Here is a 20,460-nt window from a genome sequence, read left to right as displayed (position 1 = left end):
ACGGCTCCTCCCCATTCCCCACAGCTGCACCCTCACCCTGGGCAGACAGTTGACCTCTGATCTTGATGCTGCCCATCCAAAGACATCACCGGAGTTCCCTGCCAGTCTTGGAAGCACTGTTCCATGGAGACTCCCTACTGTGCAGCCAGGGGCAGCCCTGCAGCCCTGCAGCCCTGCAGCCCTCTAGACATATCCCAAGAACTCCCTCTGACTGTAAAGGACTCATAGGCATTTCAGTCCAAGCCCACCCTGTGGGGCTGTGCCTGCCTGGCCACCCCCACCACCCTGCTCTGGGAATTGCCTGCTCCTCTCTGCCAAATCTGCAGGACAAAATCATTAACAGCGTCTCAGTTATTTCCAGGAAGCCCGGGGGACAGAATAAAGCACAGCTGATCTCCCCTGCTTCCGAATCAGGGTAAAGAAGATAAGAATGTTGTCATTTGTGGCATCACCCCCGCCCCCCACCCAGTGCTCTATCACACATGTTCTCCGACCTACTTTCCCCTTTGTCACTTTGCTTCCCTTAGCCTGCCGCCCCAGGGTGGAAGCCACGCTGCTCAGCTGGTGGAGGGGACAGAAGCTGCCTCCTCCTCTCCTCCTAGCCTTGGCCCCAGTGGGACTGACTCACAGGCTCAATAACACAGCACTTCTGGTGACTCCTTACAGGCCCATGCAGACACATTCGATGCATGGGAGGGACAGAGCAGGCTCAGGGACAGGAGGGAGGTCAGGGCCCCCCGCACATTTGGAGGGTGAGAAACACCCTACAGCTGGGCAGCAGCGAACATCTTGATGGGAGAGGTCTGGTTAATTATCAAGAGGCCACAGTGCTTCTCAACCAGGCAGGGAGCATAGGCCAGTTAGCTGAGACTGGGAGTTACGTCTCATTCAGGGCGAGGTGGTGGGGGGGGGATGTTTCTGTAACACCAGTACCCTCTGTGAGACACTGTGAAGTGGCCTCCCTGATTCCCCTCTCTGAAACCAGACTCTTCCAGCACTCCCCATGAGAGGGGCTATTGGCCATCCCCTGGAGCTAATCTCCTGATGTGTATATATTCACCAACACAGAATGACAAAATGACATAGCCACAGTTCCTAGGTCAGGTTTCCAGAGTGCCTGCACAGCCTCTGTTCTTTCAGAACACTCTTGTTTTCCTGTGGACACACCCAGACTAGCCTGGCAGAGGAGGCCAACAGCATGCAGAGCAGAGCTGAACCCCTCCCCCACATCAAGGCAGCTGTCCACCTGAGCTGAGAGGCATGAGGAAGGCCAGGGGAGGTGGGATGAGGCTCGGCTCGAATGCTCGGTATCCACCCACAGGACACTGGTCATGGACTCCCATTGAGGTCTGCAGAGGCGCAAGTCCCTCTGACAAAATGATGCAGCAGAACCCATGCATATTCTACTTCAATCCATCTCTTGATGACTTAAGACACAGTGCAACGTAAATGCTAAGAAACGGCTGTTTCCCTGCATTGTCAGGGTGTAAGGACAAGGCATAAAGCCAGCAAATTGTCAATGTCCATGCAACTCAGTGCTGCTCAGTGTTTGGTTTTGCATAAACCCTGTGTCAGGACGCTGAAGATGGACTTGGGGTGAAGTTTCTAGACCTCTTTGTTCTTCCTTATATGACCACACGGAATGAACTCCCCCTTTGCTGCCTGTCTCTGTCTTCAAGGACTACTGAGGACGAGCGGCCAAACTTGGCTTGTAGGGAGGCTGTCAGGGCCCAGGCTGTGATGTACATATTTGTGTGTCTATGCATTGGTTTCTGTGTGTGGAGGTGAGTGCATGTGTGCAGATGTGCAAACACATTACAGGTGACAGCTGGAGGACAACAGGTGTTTTCCTTCGGAGCCTTCCAGCATGCTGCTTGAGATGGCGTCTCTCACTGACCTGGGGCTTGATAATTGGCTAGGCTGGCCAACCACTGAGCCTCAGAGGTCACTTATATCTAGCTCTCCAATGCTGGGATTGGAAGTGGGCTCACCCACCCCTAGCCCAGGTATGTTAGGACCCACATGAAGAGGTCAGAGAATAACTCTGTTTTGGGGGACTCGATTCTCTCCTTTTACCATTGTAAGAACTGGAGACTGAACAGTGCTGGCTGGGCCCAGCAGCAAGCCCTCCTTCAACTTGGTGAGCTGCCTACCTGGCTTTTCAAAAGTGAGTCTGAGTGTTGAATTCAGGTTCTTGTGCTTGTAAAGCAATCGCTCCACCTGCATTGTCTCCCCAGTCCTCTCCTGCATATTTCTGAGCCAGTGTTGATTGAATCAGTGGGGGCCTGGAGTCTGTTCACACCGAGTGTCTGCTGTATACAGTTGCTCTGAGCTCTCACTTGGAGTAGTTTGATGTACAGTAAAAGCTAACCAATATGGCTGGATGTGGTGGCACATGCCTTTAATCCTAGCACACAGGAAGCAGAGACAGATGAATCTCTGAGTCCCATGCTAGAGCTACACAGGGAAATTTTGTCTTGAAAAAAAGTGTTTATTTAGTTTTGAAATTGTGTGCTGTGTGTGTGTGTGTGTGTGTGTGTGTGTGTGTGTTGGGGGAGGTCAATGGCAGGAATTAAAAATAAATATCTAAACCACAGCAATCACCAGTAATAACTAGCAATGAGAGATTCTCTGGGTTTCACAAACATTGCAGCCATGTTAGTAGGAAGTTAGGAGCCGTGCTGCCCATTTTGTGAGCCTCAGAATCGGCATCTGAGTCAGGTGCTCCACTGTGGTGGATGCTCCCACGCCCACTTACCAGGATCTTGGTGGTGTAGGCGCTGTTGATGGCAATGGCGTTGACCAGCAGCTCCATGGTTTTGGCATTGATGGAGCTGGGATCAGGGATCTCCTTGTAGTGGACATCGCCGACGTAGGCCTGAACCACAGTCATGCGGTTGGTGGTCAGCGTGCCTGTCTTGTCTGAGCAGATGGCCGTGGCATTGCCCATGGTCTCACAGGCATCCAGGTGTCGTACCAGGTTGTTGTCCTTCATCATTTTCTAGAGAATGGATAAGAAAAGGGAAATGGAGAGGAAGAGAGGGTGAGGGGGATTTCCCGAGCCTCAGTCTCCCCTTAACCTTTGGCATGTGCAAGTGATCTCTGGGCTTCTTTAGCCTCACCTGTGGCTCTCTTCCTCCTTTTTATTATTAATCATTTGGACCATTTAAAATTTGATAATTGAATTTGTTAATTTTTACCACAGAAGTTACTCACATTCTGTTTTGGGAACAAGGTCTCATGTAACACAGCCTAGCCTGGAACTAGCGATCCAGCTAAGGACAACTTTGAACTCATGATCCTCCCATCTCCATCCCCCAAGTTCTAGGATCATAGGTGTGTTCAACCACACCCTGCTTCATATATTCATCTCTCTCTCTCTCTCTCTCTCTCTCTCTCTCTCTCTCTCTCTCTCTCCATCTATCTATATTTGTATATTTTGGTTTTTTGAGACAGAGTTTCTCTGTGTAGCATTGACTGTCTTGGAACTCACTTTATAGACCAGGCTGGCCTCAGAAATCACAGAGATCCATCTGCCTCAGCCTCCTGAGTGCTGGGATTAGAGGTGTGTGCCACCACCACCTGTCCATCTATATTCTTAAAAGGTTTCTTTTAGATTTCGTTATTTGATGTGTGAGTGTTTGCCTGCACATATGTGTGCATGATGCGCACAGAGGTCAGAAGAGGGCATTAGACCCCCTGGGACTGGGGTTACAGATGGTTGTAAACTATTATGTGTGGGTGCTGGGAACTGAACCTGGGTCCTCTGGAAGAGCAACAAGTGCTCTTAACCTCCAAGACATTTCTCTAGCCACCTCGTCTACATTCTTTATGGAAAAAATAGCAGGAAAAAATTTTAAAAATTAAGGCTGGGCCATCCCCAATTATTCCTAGCTTAATGTAAGTAATTGCTCTTCATTTGGTTCTGAGTTTCTCAAATGCTTTCCTGGTGCCTGGTGAAAGACCTATCAATTTCATTCTAAGTAGATACATTTAGGACACATATGTGCTTACAGATACAGGAAAATATCTGTAAAAAATAGGAAAACAAAATGTCATTATCACTAGGTGATATAATTACAGAATAGTATTGACTCCTTCAAGTCTATAAATCACCTTTTCTATAATGGGCATTTATTATAGCATGCATAATAAAAACTAAGTGTGTGTGTTCATGTGTGTGCCCACAAACATGTGTGTATGTGTGAGACAGTCAAAAGAGCACCTTTAGTGTTCTCCTCTGTGGTTCTCTGCCATATCTGCTTGAGACAGAGTCTACCACTGAACCTGGGGCTCTCTGCGTTTTGGCTAGACTGACTGGACAGTAAGCTCCAGCCACCATCTTGTCTCTGCTGAAAGCCCTGGGGATACCGGCACATCCAACTGGACCCAGCTTTTGGCATGGGCACTCAGAGTCTGGACTCAGCTCCTCAGGCTCACACAGCAAACACTTGCACACTGAGCCATCTCCCTAGTCCCAGTTAAAAACAAAACAAAACAACAACAACAGCTAAAGGAAAATAAAGGCTAGTGAAATGACCCAGGAGGTAGTCACTTGCTGGGACCCAGATGGTGGAAGGAGAGAAATGACTCTCCAAGTTCTCCTCTGACTCCCAGATTGTACTGTGGCCTATGTACACACACACACACACACACACACACACACACACACACACACACACACACACACACACTGTAATACAAAAAATGCACAACATAGGTTACTGCCTATAGTACACACGTTTCATTTACCAACATCCTTTCTTTTCAAATTTATAGCATTACCCCCCTGGATCTAGGAGTATTTATTTCCCTCCATTTACCGTTCTTTCTGACCCAGTTCTATACTCCTAACTTCTCCTAGTTTCTCCCACAAGTAATGAAAATGACATAATTCTCAGGCCGGCCCTGCTGGCGTGCTGACCCCATGTGGCAAGGAGAATTTGTGAAAAGTCTCCAGAGGCAAAATCAAGCGGGAGACTGTGCCTGGGGATTTCCTTCATTCTTGTTCCCCACAGTAACTCTTTATTACAAGGTTAAAAGGAGTGGAACTGGACAATTTGAATAGAGACTTATTTTACTAAAATGAATATTGGTAGGATAAAATGCTATTGTATTTCCCTTTCTTAAAACTTGTGGTAGTGGCACCAGAACGTGTATAGCAAGTGTCTGATCCATGACAATCTGAGTTTGTGACATGTTTTACAGTCTATTTTCTGGTGCTGTCTGTCAGGATCCTATGAGACCTGGGAGGAGCCTGGAAAGCTACTTTGCAATTGACAAATTCCAGGCAAAGTGAGCTGAGCAAGGTCACACGTGTGGTGAAATGAAGGTGGAGTTTGAGCTCAACTGTCAAACCTTCCAGCTGCTCCTAACCTCCAAGCTCCTCCTAACCCCCCAGCTCCTCCTAACCTCCCAGCTGCTCCTGACCCCCCAGCTCCTCCTGACCTCCCAGCTCCTCTAACCTGGCAGTCTACTTCATTCCATCACATTCCACTCCACCTGTCCTTACTGAAGGAGCCTTGGCTCTTTGCTTTAAGAATTTCTTGTTGGAAACCAGGTGTGGAGGCACATTCCAGCAACTGGGAAATAGAGGCAGGGGGAATGCTGTAAGTTCAAGGCCACCCTGGGCTGTCCAGTGAATCTCTATGACAAACAAAACCCCAAACAAAATGAACAAAAATCTCTCATCAGGACTGTCCAACATGGTAGCTGCTGAGGGGTGATGGACACTTGAAATGTAGCCTGAAGTATATAAGAGACACTGGATTTAAAGAGGTGATGAAAACAGACATACAGAGGAAGTATCTCTATTGTGCTGGTTACATGTTGGATTGCTGATAATTTGGACATAAATTTGAGTAAATTTAAGGTTAATGCTACCTGGCCTTTTTTTTTTTTTTGACAGGGTCTCATGTATTGCAGGCTGACCTTGAACTTGCTATGTAAATGGGGATGACCTTGAACTTCTAAACTTCCTGCTCCCCTTCACAAGCATTGGGATCATAGGTGTGCATTACTGTGCCTAGTTTATGTGGTGCTAGGGATCAAATCCAGAGCCATGTGTGTGGTAGGCAAGGGCTCTATCACTGAGCAATATCCCCAGTCACATTTTATACCCTCCTCATATGTACACTTTCCAATACAGGTTCATGTGGAGGCTAGAGATTGACAATGGGGTGTCTTTTCTGTCTTAGTTTTTGAGACAGGCTCACTCACTGAACCTGGAGCTTGTCATGCCAGCTATACCATCTGGCCAGCATACCCCTTCAGGATCTGTCTGTGTGGGTCCCTCCCAGGGCTGTAGTCACAGGTTCATGCTAACAGGCCTGACTTTTATGTGGCTTCAGGGATCTGACTTTGGGTTTTCACACATGGCACAGCAAGCACTTTACATGTTGAGACAGTTCCTTAGACTTATTTTTAAGAAGGTAGTTACTAGGACATTTAAAATGATGTTCCTGGGTTGTGTGGTACCCCTGTGAAGAGGTGCTAACCTAAGAGCTCACCATTTGCTCTTGGTGGTGGCCCCAAGGACAAGCTCAAAGGGAAAATGTTGGCCTCACTCTTTATCATGTGGTTTTGCCAGTCACATGCCAGAGCTAAAGACTTCAGAAGATGCTCAGGCCTAAAACTGTCTGCCTATGATGTCCTCAAAGCAACTCTACCAAGCTTCACAGAGTCCTTGAGCTCAGTGGTGTGGCAGTGGGAATCTACTTATGGCCATGCAACAGTAAGCCTTGCCAGGCTTACTTGAGGAGTACTGTGCTGTAACCTGTTTGGACTTTGGTTTGTGGGACAGGGGTTCTTTGAGAACCAAAAGAGAGGGAGCTGATAAGGGCTGTATCCCTTACACAGAACTGCCATTCGCTGGCACCTGCAGGGAGATCACTCTCTATATGAAATTACATCGCAGAGCGCCGTCTAAATTCAGGCTTGGAAACTGATGCTCACATTGCCCTCTGGCTGAGCTGCTAAAGTCTCAGAGCAAAAGCCTTCTCAGAAACATCTTGGTGTTGGGGCCCTGGGAAACAGGAGTCCATGTACCTGTCCAACAAGATGGGGAAAGGAAGAACATGAGCAGACGGGACAATCTGGTAGGGGCACCATGGGCCAGATTTGTAGCATGTAGGCTCTCTGATGGCCACTGCTTCCGCAGGTATATGGGCACTTAGGAAAAGCCCTAGATTCACACTTGGCCAGGAAATGTCCAGGTAGTACATTGCTTAACTGCCTGTAAACCTGAGAGGTAGAGGGGCTTCCTGTGTGGTTTTGCTCAACTTTCCCACACCTTAGGGCAAAGCCTGTTGGGCTTGGTGGAAAGGGCCTCTGTTCTGGCTTGCACAGTGCTGTCTGCATTTGACAGCTTGCAGTGCTGTGGCCTTGTGCTTGCCAATTAAGTCATCTATCACTGAGCTATACTGCAGCCCCATTTTATTTTGTAAGTCTGAGTTGATTGTCAGTATGGATCAAGACAGTTTATACTAAATAGAGATTTTTGGCTTCTTTTTGAGAAAAATTCTGAAGGTCTGGCCAGCCTAGGTTGCATCCCCATCAAGCCATCTTGGCTGGGCTGAATAGTGGGGGCTCCTGTGGCCAGGGGCTACCTCTTGGCTTGCATTATGCTTCTGAAGGTGTCTGCATTTGGGGGACCTGCTCACCCATTTCCCCCAAGTTCTTGTTTCAGCCACACACTTCTTAGCTCATCTTCAAGTTCTAGTACTGGCTCCCTGACAGAACCCCAGCTGGGACTGCCTCAGACACCCAACACTGCTCTCCTCTCTTACCTTCACGGAATATGCCAGCGAGATGGTGACAGCCAGAGGGAGACCCTCGGGCACAGCGACCACCAGCACCGTCACACCAATGATGAAGAACTTGACGAAGTACTGTACGTAGACGGGTGTGCACTCTGTCAGCCACGGCTTCTTGTTGACCACGAAGGTGTCCACGGTGAAGTAGAGCACCAGGATGATTACTGTGATGGCTGACATCACCAGGCCTGTGACATGGGGACACCTGCTCAGAGAGCTCCGGGGCAGGGGTGAAGTGTGCACCAAACCCCCTTCTGGAGGCCTCTTGGGCAGACCCCATCTCATTTCCTAGTTGTACTTCCTTGCTTTGTGGCCTAGAACAAGTCTGTGATCCTCAGGGAGCCTCAGTTGCCTCTTCTATATAAGGCATGGGGGCAGATTTCCTGTCTGTAGTTTTGTAAAGCTCACGTGGAAAAGAGGGAAAGTGCCGAGCACGGGGCCTGCCCACACGACAGTCAACCACACTATAAATATGTGTCAAGGGAACAGATGAGCACATCAAGAGCCACCTGTATACAATCGTCACACAATAATGAGGTAAGGTTGGAATCGTACTTATTCACTCAACCAACATCTTTGAGCACCTGTGATATGCCAGGTGCACGGTGCTCCCTCACCTAGGACACAGAGATCAGTCAGTAACAAAGGCAGACACTGTGCCCCAGCAGAGGAAGGTAAGCAACCCAGTAGGTAAATACATAGCAAGAGTGTTGGGATTATAGGTGTGTGTGTGTGTGTGTGTGTGTGTGTGTGTTCCACCATGCTTGGCTATAGTCAGATCATTATAGACATGGGTTGATTCTGTGAGGAAAGATGCCAGGAAGATGTGGCTGAAGAAGATGGCTGCTGTAGGCAGCGTGACCAGGGAGGCTGTCTTGGAGGAGGTAGTATTCGAGGAGACATCAGGATACGTGGTGGTCTTGGGGAGAGTGTCCCAGGTGGAGGGAAGTGCCTAGGGCACACAGACCAGGGTAATGCTGTGGCTGAAGAGATACACTTGATCTTTGAGGTCCCTCCTGCCAGATCAGTGTGCCTATCTCTGACCTGCTGCAGATGTCCACACAGGTGCTGTGGGGACTGTGCCTACCTGCTTTTTCTGATGGAGGAGGGCTAATGGTAAGGGCTTGTGGGTGCAACCACCCCAAACAGATGCCCATGACCCCCTGGCAGATGTATAGGTTTCAAGACCCAGGCAGCTCTGCATGGTGGGTGTGCTCTGTCAAGTAGCTTGTCGTCTAGGGGTCCCATGTAAAGCAAAGCCTGGGAATTCTCCACAGGTCTCAAGAGTCTCTGGCTTTCCACCCTCTCTGATATGCATTTCTTGCTTAGCAGACTCAGTTTGGAGTGCCCATCCATAAATCCGTGGCCACCAAGGGTTCAGCCCCAGAGGGAGGTGGTGGAAGGCTGGAAGCCCAGGATGCCTGACTGAACTTTATCCCTGGCAGGGTTGTGGGAGTAAGGACTGAGGTCTTCAGAGGCCAAGAGGTTGTCATCATTTAGTTTCTTGGTCCCTTAGTGCCACTCGCTACTGTGGAGTCACCTGCCTGTGACAGAAATGGCAGCGAAGGAGGAAATCCCTGGGCTCATATCTCCCCACCCCAGCTCCAGCTGCGGAGCTTCAGAGCCTAGCTCTATCCTTGCCTGACAGCCGCAGGGGTGGGAAGCCAAGCTCCTGGCAGCCGGCAGCCGAGAGAGCTGTCACCAGGTTTAAATATAGACCACTGAGCCTATAATTTGCATCTGTCCCCTGCTGCGCTGTCTATAATTAGAAATGGAGACAGCCACAGAGGCCTCAGTAGCCAGGTGGGAGGCCTTGCCATTCATAATCCTCAGCACAAGGGGAGGTCAAGGCTGTGTGGGAGGGCTGGGGCTCACCTTGCAGCTGGGCTTGGTTTCCAGGGCCAGGAGACTGCCATAGCTATCAACTGCAGCTAACATCTCAGTTGGGAAGCCTGGCTTGCCCTGTGGGTCCGAGGCAAGTCCTTCTGCGTGGACTCCAGGCTCTGCAGTCAAGCCCTTCAGTCCCCCTTCTGCACTATGGCTAGGGTGGTTATTACATCATTATATCAAGTCCAAATCCATTCTGGTTCCCCCTTGCTGTTACCGCTTCCATATCCTGTCCTACAGGGACTGTCGGCCACTATATAAGCCACAGGCTAGGTCCCCTGTCCACAGAGTCACCTTTAATTCTCAAAGTAATCTATCACACTGTGACAAGAATTATCCCCAAATACAGAGGAGTAGGCAGGGACTCAGAGCTGGAGAAGCTGCCAGCCCAGATCCTCAGAGCCGTGGCTGTGGCTTTGTCTGCGGTGCAGGGCTCCTCATATGTGGAGCCAGGCAGACCTGGAGGGAGGACCACTGGAATCAAGATTCTTCTTTTACAGGTGATATGAAAGAGGGCCGAGTAGGGTAGGGCTTGGCAAGGAGGAGGTCCCCGCTGTGAACTCACCCGCCTTGCCGATCTGCACAGCCAGCTTGGTGAGCTTGCCCTGAAGCACCGACTTCTCTTTCTTGTGCATGTTGGCTTTCTTCTTGTCATCGGCATCGCCGCCCTCTGCGCTCTTCAGGGGCTGCATCTCCATAGCAGCTGCCCCATCCTGCTGCTTGGCTGTGGGGGCAGAGCATGAATGTGCACACAGACACACACATGCAGGTCAGCCTGCAGGCCGGGATCCTTAGCACCCACCCTGCCTGCCCAGGAGAAATGCTGATTGCCCCATCTGGGCCCTTCGTGGCTGGCAAAGAAGCCTCGGATGGGACCTGTCCCTTCCAGCTGTAGTCTCTGGGTCCCAGTAGTACCTGGGACCTGGGATCAGAGACATAGTTGGGACTTTATAGGACAGGACTCTACCCTGGATTCCCAGCAGGACAGGGCTGAACCAAGCTCCCAGTTCCCACTCTAAAAGGGCCCTTGGCCCTCTCACAATCAGACAGAAAGAGAAGGGCTCCCCCCCCCCGGGTGTTCTTGAGGCCAAGTTATTGGGATGCTAGGGAGCTAGAATTGGAAGGACACAAAACATGGCTTAAAAAAGAAAGTAAGGTGTCCCAGGCACAAGTGCTTAGCCCTCACATCCAGCTAAGGGATCCTCTTTAGTGTGGAATGGACGGAAGGACCTGTTTCTCTTTTGTGCAGAGGTCTGGCCAAGCCTCTACCTGTAAGAGTATCTAAGAGCTGACTTCCAGACCCCAGCTGATGGGTAGGCATGGGAGACCCTGGGCCTGGTGCATCCCCTCACCTCACTGCAATACCTGTTTATCTTCCCCAGTATTATAAGAATCACGACTACACCCCCAAAGATGCCAGAGCTCCCCACAGGTGTGCGTGCATTTGCCTCTGGCCCCAGTGGGTCCCTATCCCTGTGTTACTCAAGCCCCATGGCTGCAGTTACCTTTGCTCTGGCTGCTGTCGGCACTGCCATCCTGCATTTTACCTACACGACAGAGAATTTCAACAGACAACAGGCGGCACAGGTCATCACAGGGACACAACAGGCCACAGACACTCATGTCACAGACAAGAAGGGTCAAGCTGCTCAGGGATGCTGAGGAAACCTAGAATGAAGGCCACCTTGGCCATCATGTTAGCCACAGGGGCTGTGGGGCCAAAAGGCTCTTGATTCTTTGAGGCTGGATGTGTGTGTGGGTGTTTCTGTTGGAATAACCTTGGCCCTGAGTATTTTATGCATGAAAAGAATGAGTTGTAAAGTAAAAAGGACCAGAGTCTGCACAGGAAGCAGAGGGAAGCTCCCAGACCTCCAAACTGAGCCATGGCATGGTGCTTATGGCTGAAAGGAGGAAAAGAGAAACTTTCTTTCTTTGTTTTTTCTGAGACAGGGTTTCTCTGTGTAGCTTTGGAGCCTATCCTGGCACTCTCTCTGGAGACCAGGCTGGCCTCGAACTCACAGAGATCCGCCTGCCTCTGCCTCCCGAGTGCTGGGATTAAAGGCATGCGCCACCAACGCCTGACTTATGTTTTGTTTTTCAGACAAGGTCTTGCTAAGTGTCTTGGATGGCCTGAAACACATGACCCTTCTGCTCTACCCTATAGCTACATTGTTTTAATTTTTCCCAAAATGATGAAGAGAGAGAGAGAGAGAGAGAGAGAGAGAGAGAGAGAGAGAGAGAGAGAGAGAGAGAGAGAGAGATTTATGCTTCTAGAATGGAGAGGAATAGAAGTCAACATGTTCCTTGTTTTGGGCTGGGAAGATGATTCTTTCTCCTTATCTCTCCAAAGGATATGATGTTAGGTTCCAAGGACATCCCTGCCTAATGTCCTATAAAGTGTACAGGGCAGAAGGTGAGCAAGGGTCCCCATCAATGGTCACTGAAGGTGCCCCAGGGTATCTGAAGGTCTGTGGGAAATGCGTTGGTCCTAGGAGGAAGCCGTTGGTTCCTGGAAGAGATCTTAAGGAGTAGCTTCAGCTTCACAGACAAGCTAACAAGGGCCAGTGGCAACACTGGGTGCTATCGCCTATGCCAGGGCCTGATGCAGTCAGGTGTGGGGAAGGGCTGGGGGTGGGACTTTTTACCTGCCATCAGTGCTGTCTGGGAACCCTTATCACAGCCTGGGCCACTGTGGGCAGGGTTGGAGGCTGCTGCTTCTTGCCTGAGACAACTGCTTTCAGCTGTGCCTTCCTATCCACTAGGCCTATGCCACTCACTGAAACTGTTCTTATAGCTTTGGTCCCTTAGGAGGGTGGGAGAAGGCTGTCTATCTATAACATCTGCTGCCAAGGCCACTAGGCTATGAGTTCACATGGTCTCCATGCTTTCATCTAGACCAGTGGTTCTCAACCTTCCTAATGTTGTGACCCTTAAATATACTTCCTCATGTTGTAGCAACTCCCAACCATAAAACTGTTTTCATTGCTGCTTCATAATTGTACTTTCACTACTGTTCTGAATCATAACGGAAATATCTGATATGCAACCCTCAAAGGGGTCTCGACCCACAGGTTAAGAACTGCTCATGTAGTGCTTGACACTGTTTCTTCTGAGAAGGACACTCACTTTGGACTCCCATTTATTGAGGAGAAACTGAGGCTTAGAGAGGGAGGTAGTTTCTTAGGCAGAGAGCTTGCCTTGCCTTGGAGCGTGAATGTTTCCATTTTTGCTATTGCCATTGGCAAGACTCCTTGGAGCCCAGGACAGAGGGCTCGTGTGGCACTGTGAGGGGTTTCTGAGAATCTTGTCTGGACACTGACCAGCTGTGGCTTTGTCTCTTACATCCTGTTTGCACCCTGGCAGAGTGGGGTGTTGTATCCAGACCCTGGGAGCATCTAGGGGTTTACATTCCTAACAACCACTTCCACAGGCCAGCCTTCAGCTGACTGAAGACATCTCTGCAAATGTCAGCCTCTGCCAGATCAGGTGGGAGGGACCATCAGCTTTGTCATTTTATAGATGAGAAAACTGATGCTGAGGAATGTCCAGAGGCAGCTTGCCTTCACAGAACACTTCCAAATGACCCTGGGAGCTGTGCTGCTATTACTGTGGATGCTTGATGGGTGGCTCAGATCCCAGCTCACTAATTGCCATCCAGAAAGCCAGTGTCCATCCTGGGGTTTGAAGAGAAAGTCCCTTCTTGTCCTGTTGTAAATGTGTTCTTTTGGATTAAAAAACAACAGTAGAAAAAACTTTTTTTTTAAGAGAAAAAAATAATGGGCAACAATTTTTTTTTCTCATAATAATTTCACTAACTAGGGTAAGGGGTGCCAAAGGACTGGGCTTCCAGAAGCACCTTTGGAATGCTGGAAGGGCTTGTTTTGCCTCATATTATCAGATGTTCTAGCTGCTGCCTGTACCCATTAAACTCAGCAATTCTCTCTTTTATTGCCATAGCGATTACATGGCCAGACAAATAATCAACAATGCACATGCTGGGGGAAGGGAACCATATTTGGGGGTGCTTTGCTGCAGATGGCCTGGTTTGTCAGAAGCAAGGGACTTATTTGAGGCTCTTATTAAACAGGCGCCCACCTGGCCCTGCATTGTATTGCAGCAGCCGGCTCGTCACCACACAGGGCCTGGAAGATGGGATCGAGGATGAGAGAGGGGACCCAGGATAGGGAAGAGTGGGGTCTCAGAGGTTCTGCTCTTCGTATATCCTACGTGGACCCATACTGATCCCTGGACAGGTGATGATAAACAGGGTTTGGTGGGGACAGGTTACATGCCAGGAGACCTCAGAAAGGCCACTGCCCTTTCCTTCTCTGTGAAATGGGTTTACAGTAACCTAAAGGGTTGTTTGGAAAAAGCATCCGATGTGTGCTGCCAAGAGGCCAGGAAGCCACAGGGGTCCATCATCTGTCTTGATTGACAGTGAGATGTGTCTTGATTGACAGTGATTGTGATGGCTCCGGGGTGAGGCCACACTTTTTAGATGTGGAATTGGGGAGAGTCATAGTTAAGGAACCATTTTTGTTGTTGTTTTCTTTCCTGTATCGTCAAGGTTTGGCTCACAGAAAGGAGGTGAGACTATGGCGGGCTCTCTCTCATTGCCCCAGCCTCAGCCACCAGCTCTCTGTGCTTGCTTCTGGAGTTTGAACAGCACCACAATTCATATTCAATTCAATTGTTGGCCTGGAGTGGGGTCTGATTTCCCAGGTGCTACCTAGATTCAGGGTCCTCTAATCTCATCTTCACAGCAGTTTCCAGAGAATGCCACGGATCCTTGTCTATGCTAAGCAAGCACCCTACCACTGAATTAGGTCCCTAGCCTTTGGGTCTTTCACACAGGGCTTCACTCTGTAGCCCAGACTGGCCTCAAATTCACAAACCTACTGTCTAGTCTCCCGAGTTCTGTGATTATAGGTGCATGTCACTACATCTGGTCCTCAAATGTCTTAGACTAGAGGGTCACCCCCCCCCCCCCGTCCCCAGGGAACGACTTCTTCATTTCAATAGAAAACCTATAAGACATACTTCATTGTGGAATCCTGGGTTGACTAGAGGAAGAACATACCTTAGAGACAAGCAGGTCTAGGTTCTAGATTTACATTTCCATTCTGCTACTTTATTTTATATGTATAAGTGTTTTGTCTGTGCACCATGAGTGTGCCTGGTGCCTTCGGAGGTCAGAAGAGGGAGCCAAGATCCTCTGGGACTGAAGCTACAGGCAGTGATGAGCAGCCATGTGGACAAGAGGCCAGTGCTATTTTGTTGTTTTGTTTTGAGACGGGGTCTTTCTATGTAGCACTGGCTGTTCTGGAACTCACTCTGTAGACCGGTTGGCCCTAGATCCACCTGTCCCTGCCTCCCGAATGCTGCAATTAAAGGAATATGCCACCATGCTGGGGATGGAGCTAATGTCTTGATTTCCTTGAGTATCATTCTCTCCATCTTTCATATTTGGACAATGAAACTGTGTCGCAGGGCCTTCATGAGGATGAAAGCGAGCGAGCGAGAAAGAGAACATGAAACACTAGTAGCAGTGTTGGTCTAGAAACTCAAGTTCTTCATCTTCCCTGTGGGTTCTGGCTGCAGCCTGCAAGGGGAACTCCCCTTTTCTTCCAGAACTTGCTGATATGGACGATGCCTGTATTCTTATCTCCTAAGGAACGTGGGTTCCTGGTTCCTTCTCCCTCAGCTGTGGGTTTGCCCATGCTGGCTCTTTCTGTCACCTCTCAGCCACCCCTCCCCATGACTTGACACCACCCACAGCCCCAGCTGTCTCCCTTCCTCCTCCTGGGCTTGAAATAGACCCACACTAGAATTAGCAACTGTTTGCAGAGGTGCCTTCTGCAGCCCCTGACATCTTCCGGGTGGGTCTGCTGGGCGCTTTGAAGGTAGGTGGGTTGTTGAGAGGTGTAGGGTGGGAAGATGGGGTGAGATGGGGTTTCTGCAGGAGGGGTGGGGCATGAACTGCAGAACGGATAAGAAACAGGTCTGGCACCCAGTGATGCTTTTGTCCCTTGCCTCAGCTTCTGTGGCAATATTTTCACAGCCAAACTATAATGACCCTGAGCATTCAGGTGCAGCCCAGGTGGCTACCAGGGGACCAATGAGGACAAGGGTAGTATCTGAGGATGATGGACAGTGGAGACCCCTGGAGCAAGTGGTTATAATCCTCCATACCTGTGTGTGAGGAGATGATGATGAAGACCTGGGACACAGACAGCCACCCCCACCAGCCACCCTGGTAAAGTAAGAATGTAGAGACCCATAGATGCTTCACCCCAGGCACCAGTGAAACACACCAGTCCACAAGCCCCAGTACCTGCTGGCTTGGCAAGAGAGAAGAGAAAAAGACTGAGGAAGAAAATGTCTACCTGTGGCTCAGCCATGCCATGAGTGGGGTTAGAGGGCTGAACTCCAGCTTGAATCTCCACTTCTGAGGAGTTTTGGAGGAGGCTAGGAGCCTTTGCTAGGGACCCAGATGCTGGCTTCTGTTTAGTTCCTGACCTCAGGCCACTTTTCAAAACCAGAGCCAGAAACATGTTTAGGGGTGGGCCATACTGGGTGGCATGCTGCTTCTCATGGGGCCAGATCTGAAGCCAGTGTCAGATGACTTCACTTCTTGGGTCATGACTCCGCTTTTAAGTACTTGGCCCATATGGGAGGGAGAGTGTTCTGGGGTGTCCATGTGTGTCAGAGGTCTGAGGGGACTCAGGATAGGGAAAGCCCCAAGTAGGGGGTGGAGAAGAAGAAACCCGGCAACCCAACCCGAGAGCTCACTGTGGAGACGTACCATTGACTAGGCTTGCATTTGTGCTACCTGCAGCGTTGGCAGGTGCTGCACCGTCGGCCGCTGTGGGGTGGGAGGGATGGAAAATGCAATGTCACAATGGAGAAGGCGACAGAGACATGAACCTACTGGGGGATAATCACACGGCTTATTCTTAAAGAAATAGAACCTCTGCTGGAAAATGAGGAACTCAAATTGGGGGAGGGGGTGAAATGTTCCTATGGAGATGTCACAGGGTGGGTGGGTACTGAGACTCGGACACAGAGGGTCTGTGAAGGACAGCAGGGAGTTTGGTCAGGTGCTCAGGTGGGATGGCACTTAATATTATTTATTATATTTTGAGACAGGGTCCTATCGTGTATCCCTGGCTGTCCTGGAGCGGGCTTTGTAGGCTAAACTGGCCTTGAACTCACAGGGATCTGCCTGCCTCTGCCTCCCAAATGCTGGGATTAAAGGTGTGCTCCACAAGCCTAGCTGTGATGGCACTTCTATGGTGACATCTGCGTTCTTCTATAGACTGTCCTAAGGACCATGCTGGCTCAGCTGGTCAGGTGGGAACCCCAAGGGATAAGAAATTTCTGTCCAGGGACCCATGACCACGAGTCAATTCAAAGTGCTCAGTGAGTGGTGCTGGGTGGCCTAGACACTTATAAGGCTTTCCCTGTGACCACCATCGTTGTGTCCCTGAAGATCTGCTGTCAATGGTGGTGACTTAGGTAAGGCTTCTGCCCACCACTACCTTCCCTGACCAGCTCACTGAAGAGTACTGCAGTTACTGCCATGTGAGGTATCTCACCAGAGAGGGCTTCTAGATGTCTCCTTTTATATCAGGGAGATTTTAACTAAGAAATTAGCAGTCATAGGGGACTGCCAAATTCATCCCCATGGAGTTTTTTCTTGGGGTGGGGATACAGTTATGTGGGAAGCAGGAGGAAGGGGCACTGGGGAGTGAAGAGACAGAAGCTGAGCTGGTGTGTGTGTGGGGTCAGGGGTGCTGGGATGACAAAAGAGGTACTGCATGTTAGTGTGTGGGGCTTCGATGGAGGTGCCATTTGGCCTTGGGTATAAGGACAAGAGGGCAGAGGAATGTCTAAGGGGATAATCTCCAGTAGGCATGGAATTGCCTCCAACTATGTGTTACTAATAGGGGCAAAGCCTAGGGGCCCACAGCTGTAGCTATATCTAAAAGCCCATCTTCCCTGAGGGTTGTCTTACTGTACCTGGTAGCTGAAGGCCATCCCCCTTCTTCACACCTGTGTGATGATTTTTGAGACATGTTAATGAAGGAGAAGCACATACAGCCTCATGTGTACACCACATCTCATCAGACACCACACACACACACACACACACACACACACACACACACACACACACACACACACACACACACACACACACACCACACACACACACACACACACACACACACACACACACACACACACACACACACACACACACACACACACACACACACACACACACACACACACACACACCACACACACACATACACACACACACACACACACACACACCTGCACATGAGACCATTCTGAACTCTGAGCTGTGTGTATTAGACTGACATGATGGGATGGGAAGACCGAGGGGTCCAGTTCTGGCTCTTCAGCCACAAGTCCTTCAGACTCCACCTTGAATCCCTACAAAGAACTGAATCTTCTGACTTTCTGTATGCTGGTTCAGATTCAGCAAAGGGTCCTGAATGGTACCCAAGGGGCCACTGAGGCCTGATTTCTTTATGGCATTGTCAGATGTAGGGCTGGCTTGCAAGAAATCCTGGGTGTCTGTTCCCAGCTAGGTCCCACAGATATTGGAACACAGGTACAAACTACTGTTTTTCACCAACTTCTTAGCTCTGCCCTCAGTCTATTCATCCTGGCTACAGGTCCTCACTCATACATGAGACCCTGTCCCACTACCTGCTGAGACTCTCAGCTAGGGCTTTGCTCCATTCTGAACTCAGCCCACCTTTGTTCTCTCCAGTCTCTTGTTTTCCCAGATAACAGCTCAGCTTCACTGTTCATTCTGGGTGTTGAAGATTTGGCTATGATCTTAGGGAACACACTGGAAAGGAGCTCTTCCACTCAGTTACCAGCTGCCTTCAGTTCTGATGCAGGTTTTGTGTTCCAGTGGCCTCTGAGGGTAGCATGCTTGGGAAGGACCATCTGCCTACTTATCAACCTTTCCCAGCTCCCAAAGGTCTGAATTTTGGGGGTGTTATTCTAGAGCTTAGGGAAGGAGATGAAAGGCTGACAGTCTGAAAGGGGACTGTGCCTGAGACCGAGTGTGGACACCAGGTAAGGTTCTGGCTGTTCTAGGCTTTGGGTTCAGGGCTATTTGTGTGAGCATCTCTCCTCTGTTCTGAAAGATATTTGTATCTCAGATGCCTACTCACTGCCCTAAGGGGTACTTGATGGTAAGGACTGTTACTTTGAAAGGGGAAGTGGAACCAGGGCTTGGGGAATGTGTCAGCTCCTGGGGAGTCAGAGCAGAAAGCTTGGAGCTGTATTTCAACCACCTTCCCAAGAGTTTCCTGCCCATGCTTGGCACTGGTCTATGCTGGATGGATTGACAGCTCTGCTGGCAGAATTGACCCATGTCAGAAGGAACATTTCTGGTTGAGGACTTCTACTCAATACTGAGGTGAGAGGAAGCCAGCTCCTGCTGGCTGCCTCTACTGCTGGAGTCCAGAGATTGAATGACATGCCCAGCATCCTGAGGCTGGCCTAGAGGGGAAGAGGTGGGGCTCTGCAACATGACTGGACAAGACAGAGACTGAGGCAGATGGAACAGACATAATACACCAAATCCAGCAGGCCCTGAGGACAAATGAGGCAGCTGTTGGTACAGGGCACAGTGTAGCAGGCACTCTGCATTGTGGAGTGAACTGATAAGTGGAAAATGTGGCCTTAAAAGCTCCTCTTCTGGTTTTCAGAGTGTGTGCTTGTGGGAGGCTTACCTTTTTTGTCTTTCTTCTCTTCCTCTTCACCTCCAGCCCCCAGCAGAGTAAATATGATGCCAGTCTGAGAATTCACACCTACAGCAGTCACTACCATCCGTCCTGAGCCCTCCATCACATGGGTCCCTGAGGAAGGAATAAGCCACATTACTATCACATGGCCAAAGCCTCCTTCCCAAGTAAACAGAAGGAACAAGTGTCCATTAGCTTCTAGTACCTTGCCCACTGAGGTCATGGGGTGTCACGTTCAGTCAGGGGTCACATCATGGGCATGATGGGGTCTTTGCCAATGTTGCTGTCTCAGGGGAGGCTAAGATGGACTTGGGACAGTATTTCTGTTGCCTCTCAGTTCTCTGTCTCACAAAAGATCCAGGCCCAGCACCTCCTATCCTGGTCTGGAGGGTTACCTCCTGCTTGTCTACGTTTCCCACTTCATCTCCCACCATTATAGTCCAAGCAGGGAACACTCTCTCTTCTTATTGATAGTATTTAGAATCAGACCTCATTCTGCAACCAGGAAGAAATGGGAACTAAGGCTCAGAGAGGACTGATGAGAACTGGCCCATCTTCCCTCCTAAAGGAGAATTCAGGAATCTGTGAACTGAGATGGGAAAGCCTCACATATATGTTTTCATAGACCTTATTTCAAAGTGAAATAAGTGTTTCTCCCCATTATGAATGTACACAACATGCCAATAGCATCACACACAGTTGTAGACATGTTATAGAGATTCCATATATCTTCCTGCTGGATCTTGTTTTGAATGCTAATCTAGAAACACAGATATTACACTGTCACACTCTTTAAAACTACTTTGTTTCAACATACCTGGTTTCTGTAAGTCTTTAAGTATCCTGTGCCTTGTATTTTATGACCTTTCACATTATGCTGAGGAGGCGGGTACACAGTGACATCAGACTCCCTGGTGCATCTGTGCTACAAGAAAATTTCAGGCCCTTTCCCTAGAAAGTTA

At 49.5% G+C, this 20,460-nt stretch overlaps 1 protein-coding gene across 6 annotated transcripts in view; it reads right to left on the bottom strand.

Annotated features, from left to right (window-relative positions):
• Atp2b2 (ATPase plasma membrane Ca2+ transporting 2) overlaps nt 1-20,460 on the bottom strand; it is a 106,328-nt gene that overhangs the window by 42,636 nt on the left and 43,232 nt on the right. For 2 of the 6 annotated variants that reach the window (XM_035448649.1, XM_035448651.1), the window contains exons 5-9: nt 19,472-19,612; nt 11,207-11,248; nt 10,267-10,425; nt 7,788-8,002; nt 2,759-3,001 (exon numbers count right to left, since the gene is read on the bottom strand). In XM_035448649.1, coding sequence (XP_035304540.1) covers nt 2,759-3,001; nt 7,788-8,002; nt 10,267-10,425; nt 11,207-11,248; nt 19,472-19,612 — 800 coding nt within the window. Of the gene's footprint in view, nt 1-2,758; nt 3,002-7,787; nt 8,003-10,266; nt 10,426-11,206; nt 11,249-16,506; nt 16,567-17,723; nt 17,757-19,471; nt 19,613-20,460 lie in introns of all 6 variants that reach the window. The other 4 variants (XM_035448654.1, XM_035448653.1, XM_035448650.1 and 1 more) reach the window with 3 other exon arrangements.

This window comes from Cricetulus griseus, chromosome 8 (assembly GCF_003668045.3).
Source record: "Cricetulus griseus strain 17A/GY chromosome 8, alternate assembly CriGri-PICRH-1.0, whole genome shotgun sequence".
Lineage (NCBI taxonomy): Eukaryota > Metazoa > Chordata > Mammalia > Rodentia > Cricetidae > Cricetulus > Cricetulus griseus.
This window is presented reverse-complemented; position numbering and strand designations above follow the sequence as displayed.